Genomic DNA, 12,674 nt, shown 5'->3' with positions numbered 1-12,674 from the left:
ACGATAGTTCGTGGCAGCAGTTCAGATCTGCGTTATGCTATAGACTGGGCACTGTAAATTTGAGTAATAGAACGACTTGCCCTATTCTGAAGGATTTCCAACGCCTCAATTAGATATTTCTGATGCGGTGACCAGATGAAGAACGCGTACTCAAGCTGGAGTCGCACGAACGTTAAGTGAGCGAGTTTACGCAAGGAAGATTGAACACTGCGCAAGTTCCGCCGCAAGAACACTAACGATTTGGGTGCATTGGCGGAGACACATGTGATGTGCTCAGATCATGATAGGTGAGATGAGATTTGCGCGCCATGATACTTATATTGTGCAGTCGGCGATATACTACTATTGTTAATGCAGTAGATAAACTTCGAATTAACAGATTTACGGGCGAAAGGCATTGTTTTATACTTTGACACGTTTAATGTCACGGGCCATGTAGTACACCGCTGGTTCACTATCTCCATGCCTCGTTGTAGGGCTATATGATCATCACTGTTGGTTATTGGACGGTAGATTAGGCACTCATCGGCGAATATTCGTATGCAAGATGATATATTATTAGGCCGATCATTTATGTAGACCAGAAACAACAGAGGCCCAAGGACGCTTCCTTGTGGTGCACAAAAGTTACGTTAGATTTGGGGGAATTGAAGTCATTAAGAGAGGTAAATTGCTCTCGATTAGACAAAACGTTACGCCGCCTTGAGAATGTACATGAGTCTGATTTTAAAGCAGAGAGTTTCGACATGAGGCGGCAATGTGCAACACGATCAAACGCTTTGTAAAAGTCAAGTAATAAGCAGTCGCTCTGTAAGCAGTGATTCATGTTAAGGTGGATATCTGTGGTAAATTCAAGTAACTTTGTCTCGCACGAAAAACCTTTTCTGCAGACGTGTGTATTGCGGAAGAAGAAACTGTTACATTAGAGATGATTATAAATATGCGAAGCAATGACATGTTCGAGCATCTTGCAGGAAATGTAGGTAAGCAAAATGGGCCTGTAGTTTTCACACGAGTTTTTACTGCCATTTTTTTAATCGATACAACTTTTGGTATCTTCCAGTAGGAGGGAAGCATACCAGACATTAAGGACGGCCTGAATATATGAAGCGGGATGACGCTTGAAACAGAGGTGATATTTCTTAATATCTTAGAATTTATTTCATCAATGCCATGAAAAGACGGCACTTTAATGTTGTTTATTAGCGAAGCAATACCCTCGATCGTGATGTTCATCGGTAACATGTAATCGTAGTCGAAATCAGGTACAAAGTGTACATTTGCGCTATCCTCACTTGTAAACACGGACGCGAATAGGATTTGAAAACCATTGAACACTCACTCTCTCATTCTAAGAAAGAGCGATTGCGTTATCATCGTGTAACAGAATGCGGTTACTCTCTTGACTAGGGCTTACTGTTTTCAAAAGTTATGTTGCATTGTTTATGAGTAATTGTGGAAGGTTGTTATAAAAGTACTTATCCTTTGCTGTGCGTAGGGCAATGCAACAAGATTTAAAGCAGGCTTTGTATCCAACGAGGTTGTGGAGCGTCTTATGATACGCCTAGGAAAAGCATTTGCTGTTGTCGTTTATCGACCACCTTCTGGAACTAAATCTGGATTTGCCAAGTTCATGGAAGACGTGCTGGAATATTTGTTTCACACTGGCTTTCCATTTGTGGTAATGGGCGACGTGAATATCGATATGTTATCTCAGGATGCATCGTCACGTCAGTTAACAGTACTAGCGAAATCGTTTGCTTGCAAAAATGTTATTTCTAGGGCAACCCGTCTCACTGCGCAGACTGCGACTTTGCTTGATACCTGTTTGACGAACATACACCCGCCGCATTGCGTTGCTGGAGTGTTGGTGGTAGAAGTAAGCGACCATTTACCTATCTGTTGTACCCTTCCTTCTTCCAATGATAGTCGCGAAGCTAATGAAAAAGTGCGGGACACTAGAAGTATTCCGGCATCATGCTATTCAAACCGAGTGGAATCACGTGTTCCGGGAAAAGGATCCCAACTTGGCATACAACGTATTCATGTCTAAACTGATAAAATGTTATAATGATGCTTTCCAGGTATCTGTAAGGTACGTAAAATGGCAGAAAATTAGAAAAGTCTGGATAACTAATATCTTACTTGAAAAAATAAAAAAGAAGAATAGCATGTACCATGAATTTGTAAAGACACGCGACATAAATTTATTTATTGAGTTTAAAAAGTACAGAAACCAGCTAAATGGTGAACTAAGGTGTGCTAAGTTCAGGAATTATGAGAATTTATTTGGCAAAATAAGTAATGATCCCAGGAGAATTTGGAACGAAGTCAGAAATCTTTCCGGTCGAATAAAACAAAACCACGTCCCTAGCATTCTGGATTACTCTAGGGGCCTTGACTACAAAGAGGTTGCAATTGAAATGAACGATTACTTCTTACTAGTTGTGGTTACGATGAGATATGGGATGACGATGATCCAAGATTATCGATAAATGACCGTGCTTTACCTAACAACATAGTTTTGCATTCTATATCATGTCGTGATACTGAAGAATTAATAACCAAGATTAAAAACAACTGTGCGGCAGGACATGATGACATCAAACCTATGCCAATAAAATACGTTGCTGATGTGATATCGCCCGCGCTCTCATACATTATTAACTTAACTTTCTCTACTGGAGTTTTTCCTGATCAACTGAAAATAGCTCGTGTGTGTCCGGTTTTCAATGGTGGTAATGACAAAGAAATTGCAAATTATCGGCCAATATCGGTACTTCCGATACTGTCCAAAGTGTTTGAAAGTTCTATTAATATCAGATTACAAATTTTTTTAAGAAGTATGATATCACAAGTGAGGCCCAGTTCGGCTTTCAAAAAGGCAAATCCACCGAGCTTGCATTACTCGATATTAAAAGTGAGATACTAAATAATTTCGAGTCAAAGTTTTACACGCTGGGACTGTTTGTAGATTTCCGTAAAGCATTTGATACCGTGTGTCATAGCGTTCTTCTGGAAAAACTTAATAATTACGGCGTCCGTGGTATTGCCAATAGATTACTACAATATTACTTGACAGACCGTTACCAATATGTAGTTATTAATCAGGAAACATCCTCGCATGCTAAGGTCAACAAAGGTGTCCCACAAGGATCTATACTCGGTCCACTCTTATTTATAATTTACGTAAATGACCTGTGTCGCATTCCGGATTCTCCTAAAGTAATTATGTACGCCGATGACACTAAATTTTTTTTTACTGGTGCTTCAATTTCTAACCTTGAAGGAAGTGTAAATACCTATCTAAGTAAGCTGTCTTGTTGGCTTAAAATCAAGAAGTTACGGCTAAACGCGAGTAAAACTAAATATATATTGTTTGCACCTATCAATAAGCCACGGAATATAAGCTTAAATGTTTCCTTCGAGGGCCAGACGCTTCAGCAAGTTAAGGTTCGAAAATTTCTGGGCGTATGGTTCCAGCAAGACCTGTCTTGGAATGAACACGTAAATAAATTAGCATTAGAATTAAGCAAAAGTGTTGGATGTATGTACAGGTTAAGTCGATTATTACTACTTTGGCTCAAGAAAGCGCTATATTATACGCTATTCTATTCCAAGCTTAGTTACTGCGTGTTGATTTGGGGCACAACGACAGCACAGAATTATGCCACATTACTCACATTACAAAAAAAGGTACTACGAATATTTGAGGGTTATTATGGTCAGCCGCAAGGTCTCAGCACGCGTCCACTATTTACAAAACATTTCATATTGCAAGCTAACAAAATCTATTATCTCAAGCTTTTTCTGCATATCCAAAATAATAAGCTATACCCCACGTACAGTTCTTCTGGATGTGTTCAATATTGCCTCCGTACACAAAGCATAAGAACACAAAAATCAGAACTACCTATGGTCGGCAGCGTCATCTGCATCAAATGCCCACTCTGCTTAATAAACTTGGCAACATTTTAGACCCAAATAAACAAATTTCCAAAAATAGGTTTAAACAAGTTCTTCTTGAAAATTGCATTGAATATATTTAATTACTGTTGAAGTGTTGATTACAACCTCAATGTGTATTGACTTTTTTTTATCTTACTCAATGTACAGTGTGTTTTATTAGCACACATTGTTTTTTTTTGTTTTTTTGCTGCTTGTCACAATATATGTATGTCGATCTGCTTGTTTCTTTGCTCTGTGATATTTGTTTTTTTTTGTTTTTTATAACTAGAAACAATTTAGATTGTTCAATGATTATCTTATGTATGCTTATGCCTGCTTGCTGAACTGTATCTCGGAGCAAAAGCCTCTGTCAGGCTGTATAGCCTTTTGCTTTTGCTTCGATTTCTGTTGATGTACAGAAAGAAATCTATAAATAAACCTCAAACCTCAATCCACGACGAAGGCGTTCTTCCGCACCTGGCGCACTTGTAAAGCCGCTTTTTTTGTTCTTCATGCGCTTAAAAATTTTGTCAACCAAGGATTCGATACATTATTACTGATTTTAATGGGAGGAATGTATATGTCAGTTAACAAGGACATCCTTTCCTTAAACATCAACCAATTCTTTTCAACTGATCGGTCATAAAATGACGGCATCTCATGCTCCCAAAATGTTTTTATTTCAGTGTTGATGGCAATGTAATTACCTTCATTGTAATCGCGAATCAGTTTCGGCGACATAATAATTAGAAACAGGAGAAGGTATATTTATTGTGAGTTGAAGCAAATTGTGATTACTAAAGCTGGATAAACGTTCGTGTGAACAACTGTTTCAGGATTGTTTGTAAGCTGTTTGTAATTGCGATGCAGTTTGGGAGAGGTTGTAGTCAAGGGTCAAGTTAACGAATTCAGTCGACATGTTGCATGGTCATGAAAGTTTGTCCCAGTCAATTATAGGAAAGTTGAATTCACCAAACATATAGGTAATGTCAGTGGTGACGATCGCAGACGTGTTTTTCTATTCTAATGCTCAACTGATCTTTAAAATAGCTCCTTGAATCTGGCGGGCAGTAACGGCAATCCATCAGTATTCTAATAGAAAATACCGTGCAGGCTCCCCAGACAACTTCAATGTCGGATTTTTATGTTTTTATGCTTAACAAGACAGCGACTCCTATTTTGCAAGTGCGAGCACACCTATATGTATTGTAGATACTTGTTAAGGGAACAATTTCATTTTCAGATATTGCGCGGTACAGCCAAGTCTCGGTGAAAGAGATAACATAGGAGTAAGCATCATCTAGATAACTTGAAATGAGATCGCGCTTCGACATCAGGCTAGGTGTGTTAACAAATGACACTGATAAAAAGGAACGTTACGAACTAGCTATAGTGTTAGATGAGGACTAGGACACGTGCCTTTAAATCGACGACAGCGTTAGCGATTAGTCCGAAGAAGACAACACTCTAAAACGTTACGAGATAACAGCCATGTTATAAGCCGCTACAGTTTTTGTAAATTGTAAATATCCTGTAAATATATTTCGTACTTCTTTTTCCCCGTAACAATACTGTGTTCGCACTCTTACACAGTTAGCAGCAAATTAAACTTTATCTGGAAACGCAATTCTCTGCGGCGGCAAGCACCATCCTCAGTTGTTGAATTTCAGCTCACGGGTCTGCCTGCTATATGTGCATGCATCAACGTAATATACAGAGTAATCGCTAAAAGGGAAATATTGACATCCACCCGAATCGTAACACGAAGCTACAAAGAAAACCCATACGGGTTTCTCAGAAAGAAAGCCTCGCAGATGAAGCAAAATTCGTCCTCATCCGGGATGACGGGATGTCCGGGAGGAGGAATATTTGTTCAACTGTGAGTCATTCGTTTTGGGAAACCCGTGTGGGTTGCCTTTGTAGCTTCGTGCTACAGTTCGCGTGGATGACAGCATTTCCCTTTCCGTCTTGCGAGCTTCCGCAGAACTGATTTGCCAGAGTAATCCGTCGTATTGAATGTTAACGACATTCAATACGAGGGATGTCTTGGTGTTGTACATTCAAGAATGTACGACACCTTTAGCGCTAATGGCACAGTTTTGCAAGAGGCAGAGTTAGCGTGGTATGCTTGGCAAGACATTGCTCCACTTGAGCATCTCATCCATTTGCGCTTTACGAAATGCTGATCAACTCCGTGTGAAAGGCCACAGACGGACGTGGAACGCCCTGCCTACGGCGGGCTTTTCAGGGAGCGCCAAGTCTTCAGAGCTGCGCGTGAAAGGCCTATGCGTTCGGCAGGTTAGGATGCAACGGGTTTTTTTTTTTTTTCACTGCAGAACTTCCGACAAATATTATGAAATTTTGGATGCAGCATAGGAGCGCATTGTTTTGAGCGACAACTTCACAACATTGACAATCGGGTCGAAAGGGACGCAGGCAAAAAAGTCAAATAGCCTGTGGTAACATGCATAGTCAGTGTTTGTGCGGTTATGCTTAAATATGAAATAAATTTTAGTCTTATTACGTCATCGTCGTCGTCGCCGTCGTCCCGAACTGCATGATTTGCGAGGAGGTTGCTCTACGAGTGCAGTATCTAAGAACGCATCACAAAATGTGTGTGCTGAACATTCAATTCCATGAATGTTCAGCACCCGCGCTCTTCGCGGCTGCGAGCTAGAACGTAGCATGGTATCTATAGAGGAACATAGGCTTCGTGAAGCAAAAATAAGCACCGAGGCAATGCCCAGCTAATGTACCGAGGAAACAGATTCTGACGAGAAGCTCAACGGCACCTCATGTGCCAGCCTCCTCCCATCCATCTGGGAGCCCGCTTTGCACTGCCTGCTGTAAATGATAGCATACGGATACTTTCACTCCATCCTCTCGCAGGAATTGAGGCAATGCCCACGGTAAAGACGTTTTTTTTTACCACTACTATCTTGCTGGCACGTTGCAGATGAGCGTTACTGTTTATTGTGCCTGACATGTCTGAAGTTACGTGCACAGCTTGAACTTCGGAATCCTGAAAATATGGCAGGTAAATTTTTTTTGGCGCGCCGAAAATTGATTGCTGAGAAAATAGTAGTGTTGAACAAAATTTTCGAGACGTTTTTCAAACTTTAATTACAACGCTCTCAGCTGGCCGTAACAGCGAGCTTCAAGCAGCCAACTAGGTGTTACATTATTGCCGTTTTCATAACAGTCGCGAAGTAGAGTGCCGGAATTATGCCAGTGGATAAAGCTCCTCATGCGTCCAAGTGCTGGTTTGAGCATTCTTAGTGTATGTGATTTGAACGACCGGAGATGAAACTATCACAAAAAGGTGACCGTGAATTTGGTTGCTCTATTCCGGCGTGCGTCAATTGTAGCCTTTTTTTGTGTTTGTGCGTGTATGTGCTTGCAGCTTAGACATACATGTGTGAAAGCCGGCACGAAGTGGAGGCTCAGCCCATAAACTTGAGCACGAAGTCCTCCGCGAGCCTTTCAAAGCATTAACGAAGCAATAGATGAGCATTGCGATGTCTGTAGCGTTCCAGCAGTGCTAAAATAGACTTTGCTAGTAGCCCTGGCGAAGTACAGCAAAAGAAACGTAATGCTGCACCAACATTATTTTCATGTTGTACCGCTGCGTTATGCACAAGATACCCGTATTTTTTTAGGCTGATGTAATGTTCAATTTGACGGAGTCAATACTTTGCCTAGATATATTTGTTTCGTGAAGCATCACCGATTCCTTTAGTCACCGATTCAAAGTACTGGTTACTGATTAGTGAGTACTGATTACTGAGTTAATGGAGAATACCTTAGTAACTTGCGATTCGCTGATGATATTGCCTTGCTTAGTAACTCAAGGGACCAACTGCAATGCATGCTCACTGACCTGGAGAGGAAAATCCGAAGGGTGGGTCTAAAAATTAATCCGCAGAAAACTAAAGTAATGTTTAACAGTCTCGGAAGAGAACAGCAGTATACGATAGGTAGTGAGGCACTGGAAGGGGTAAGGGAATACATCTACTTAGGACAGGTAGTGACTGCGGATCCGGATCATGAGACTGAAATAGTCAGAAGAAAAAAAATGGGCCGGGGTGCGTTTGGCAGGCATTCTCAGATCATGAACAGCAGGTTGCCATTATCCCTCAAGAGAAAAGTTTATAACAGCTCTGTCTTACCAGTACTCACGTACGGGGCAGAAACCTGGAGGCTTACGAAAAGGGTTCTACTTAAATTGAGGACGACGCAACGAGCTATGCAAAGAATGATAGGTGTAACGTTAAGGGATAAGAAAAGAGCAGATTGGGTGAGGGAACAAAGGCCAGTTAATGATATCTTAGTTGAAATTAAGAAAAAGAAATGGGCATGGGCAGGACACGTAATGAGGAGGAAAGATAACCGATGATCATTAAGAGTTACGGAATGGATTCCAAGGGAAGGGAAGCGTAGCAGAGGGCGGCAGAAAGTTAGGTGGGCGGATGAGATTAAGAAGTTTGCAGGGACAACATGGTCACAATTAGTACATGACCGGGGTAGTTGGGGAAGTATGGGAGAGGCCTTTGCCCTGCAGTGGGCATAACCAGGCTGCTGCTGCTGCTGCTCCTGCTGCTGATGATGATGATTATGATGATTACTGAGTACTGAGGGGGCAGCGACCTCGTCAGGCAATCATGCTTTTAGTCTCTGCCATCCGCAGGATGATGTGATTTTCCTCCAAATAAAACGGACTGAATGACAGACAGACAGACAGACAGACAGACCAACTGAAAGAAAGACAGACAGACACACAGACTGAAAGAAAGACAGACAGACCAACTGAAAGAAAGACAGACAGACAGACAGACTGAAAGAAAGACAGACAGACAGACAGACTGAAAGAAAGACAGACTGACAGACAGACAGACAGACAGACAGACAGACAGACAGACAGACAGACAGACTGAAAGAAAGACAGACAGACTGAAAGACAGACAGACAGACAGACAGACAGACAGGCAGGCAGGCAGGCAGGCAGGCAGGCAGGCAGGCAGGCAGGCCGACCGACCGACAGGCCGACCGACCGACCGACCGACCGACCGACCGACCGACCGACCGACCGACCGACCGACCGACCGACCGACCGACCGACCGACCGACCGACCGACCGACCGACCGACCGACCGACCGACCGACCGACCGACCGACCGACCGACCGACCGACCGACCGACCGACCGACCGACCGACCGACCGACCGACCGACCGACCGACCGACCGACCGACCGACCGACCGACCGACCGACCGACCGACCGACCGACCGACCGACCGACCGACCGACCGACCGACCGACCGACCGACCGACCGACCGACCGACCGACCGACCGACCGACCGACCGACCGACCGACCGACCGACCGACCGACCGACCGACCGACCGACCGACCGACCGACCGACCGACCGACCGACCGACCGACCGACCGACCGACCGACCGACCGACCGACCGACCGACCGACCGACCGACCGACCGACCGACCGACCGACCGACCGACCGACCGACCGACCGACCGACCGACCGACCGACCGACCGACCGACCGACCGACCGACCGACCGACCGACCGACCGACCGACCGACCGACCGACCGACCGACCGACCGACCGACCGACCGACCGACCGACCGACCGACCGACCGACCGACCGACCGACCGACCGACCGACCGACCGACCGACCGACCGACCGACCGACCGACCGACCGACCGACCGACCGACCGACCGACCGACCGACCGACCGACCGACCGACCGACCGACCGACCGACCGACCGACCGACCGACCGACCGACCGACCGACCGACCGACCGACCGACCGACCGACCGACCGACCGACCGACCGACCGACCGACCGACCGACCGACCGACCGACCGACCGACCGACCGACCGACCGACCGACCGACCGACCGACCGACCGACCGACCGACCGACCGACCGACCGACCGACCGACCGACCGACCGACCGACCGACCGACCGACCGACCGACCGACCGACCGACCGACCGACCGACCGACCGACCGACCGACCGACCGACCGACCGACCGACCGACCGACCGACCGACCGACCGACCGACCGACCGACCGACCGACCGACCGACCGACCGACCGACCGACCGACCGACCGACCGACCGACCGACAGACAGACAGACAGACAGACAGACAGACAGACAGACAGACAGACAGACAGACAGACAGACAGACAGACAGACAGACAGACAGACAGACAGACAGACAGACAGACAGACTGAAAGAAAGACAGAAAGAAAGACAGACTGAAAGAAAGACAGACTGACAGACCGACTGAAAGAAAGAAAGGAAGAAAGAAAGAAAGAAAGAAGAAAGGAAGAAAGAAAGAAAGACAGAAAGACCTTCCGGGGCCATATTGTCACGTAGTAGTGACGGTAAATAATGCAACGGCAGATCTGTAAATGACGAAACTAACTTTTACTGGACGAAATTGTGCACACAAAAGCAACTTACACTCAAAGCATAGCGATAGCGCTGAACACGGTCGGCGATCGTCGAAAATCCGATCAGCCGGTCAAGTGCGTCGACCTTTATACATCAGTCCTCGAAGGTTCCAGAGTAATCACTGGTGCCCGCGTGCCTTCCAGGAAGTACTGCACAATTCGCGTCGCGCATACAATCACAAGCTTCAGTGACAGCAGACAGCAGATACAACCATCGATAACACTCGAGAAACTTGCGTTACATGCGGGTGCGTGCTGCACTGAGCGGTAACATCTGGTAGACGGTGAAAAGCTGTCACCCAAAAAAGATAAACAAGTACACCTGTCTATATAATACCAAGTGTGCTGCAAGTGTGGGGACAAAGTTAAGTTTGTTTATTCTTGTTTGCCTCACTTATCCTTGAAAAAAACAACCTATCCCTTATTTCAGGTAAGGGCCACCAACAAGGGAACCTCCTATTCGCCCTACTCCGTGGAGCTCCAGATAAAAACCAAGGATTCAGGTAAATAAAAGAACATAAATCACGCGTAAAAATGTCTTGGTTTCTTTTAGGTTCATTTGGAAATTCATCGACCAAGTTAACTTGAGGCAATGATGCACTTCTTTTTATATTTAAGTGCCTGTGAAACCATATACCACTACACTAATTACGATTTAGAACTGGTGAGCTCGCAAGGCATCTAGAATCAAGAGGCATTTTCAGGCTTGCGCAAGGTTGAGATAAGCACTACGAAAAACGACCCGCCGTGGCCCAGTCTTTGCGCTACTCAGTTGAGGGACGCGGGTTCGATTCCAACAACGGCGGCCGTGTTTCGATCTGCTAGAAAGGCAAGAACGCCAGTGTACTTCCATTTAGGCTCACAGGAAAGAACCGAAGCTGGTAAAAATTAATCTCGAGCTTCCCGCTACGGCATCCCTCATAATCAGATCTTTGTTCTGGCAAATAAAACTCCAGAAATGTGTTTAACTAAGTAAGTTTCCGTATGTGCAACGAAATGCACTGCCATTCCGGTAACCTTTCTCTTGTACTGCTTAAAAAAGCTAATTGTAATCATTAGTATTGCAATTTGCCACAACATTGGCAACGCCTATCTCAAAACAGCGTTAAAGGTACGTTCCATGAGGACTTAAGAACTTATCAGATTAAATTAGTGAATTCCAATATGGTACGCTACAATAATTAGCCAGAAAGTAAATTAACAATTGTTGCCTAGTAAATTTTCGCAAGAAATGTTCGCCTCTTCGAATAATCTATCTCAAGTTGTGAAAAGTCATTTTGAAAGGCACTGCTCAGATCAAAAACAAAATGACTCAACGCTTTTTACGACGTCCACCTAGCTTAAAAAAGTTTGTGCACTATTGCGAGCTGTTCTTTTTTTTATTTATTCTCTACTTCATAGCCTGTGTCAAAAAAACCAGCAGAAATCAGTTCAGCAGTTCACTTCTTGCTGGCTATAATCCAGCGCTGAGTGTTAGTTCTACAATGCACCATTTGCAAAGAGACAAAAGAATGAACTTCATAATTCATGGCATCGTGATGGTTTTGAAACACCACACGCAGCACACAGAACAGGAAATACTTCTTGTTCCTACCCTCAAAGAAGTATTGAAAGAGCCTCACATGGCATCTGCTATCTGAGTTCCGAAGGGTTCAGTGTATTTTTGGCTACGCTTAATCCTCAAGATAAAACAAATGACTCATCACTCGTTACTGGTCTGCACTAAAACTTGGTCGGAGGATTTTGATTCGCAAAGCAGCAGATTTCGCAGACCTAGCACAAAAAGTAAAAAAGGAAAATGGAAAGAGTAAAAATTTTCTGATTGATTTCTGAAAGAGACCAAATTTCAAAAGATCCCGAAGCTTTATCAGTGAATCGCTCAATTCTTTTTTAATTCGGTGGAGCCCATTTCACGATGGCTGTCGCCAGTAACAAGTTTGGCATTGAAACAGTATAGTGACACAACGTCTGCCACCGTGAAAGCGAGTTATGTAAGAGCTGTGTACTGCAGCAAGATTCCTCTTTCGCACTTCCCTAAGACCACCCGTGTGAATACAGCACTGAAAAATGAACTAAACGCCGATGAACACCCGCACCCCCATTACTAGGTGTGTGTCATGCGAGGCAGCAATTCTCAGCGTTCGCGAGCACCCACGTGCCACGCTTCTTGTCTACGGAGGCACCGCCCGGACTTCTCCGCTGCGCCACCAGGTGGAGCAGCGTGTCCAGGGAGT

The 12,674-nt window shown here is 44.8% G+C and overlaps 1 protein-coding gene across 1 annotated transcript in view; it reads left to right on the top strand.

Moving 5' to 3' along the window:
* LOC126517673 (cell adhesion molecule DSCAML1-like) overlaps positions 1-12,674 on the top strand; it is a 47,257-nt gene that overhangs the window by 18,258 nt on the left and 16,325 nt on the right. The window contains exon 4 of the mRNA XM_072285541.1: positions 10,871-10,943. Coding sequence (XP_072141642.1) covers positions 10,871-10,943 — 73 coding nt within the window. The remainder of the gene's footprint in view (positions 1-10,870; positions 10,944-12,674) is intronic.

Source organism: Dermacentor andersoni, chromosome 11 (assembly GCF_023375885.2).
Source record: "Dermacentor andersoni chromosome 11, qqDerAnde1_hic_scaffold, whole genome shotgun sequence".
Classification (NCBI taxonomy): Eukaryota; Metazoa; Arthropoda; class Arachnida; order Ixodida; family Ixodidae; genus Dermacentor; species Dermacentor andersoni.
The sequence above is the reverse complement of the archived record's forward strand: the minus strand, read 5'-3'. Positions and strand labels throughout refer to the sequence as shown.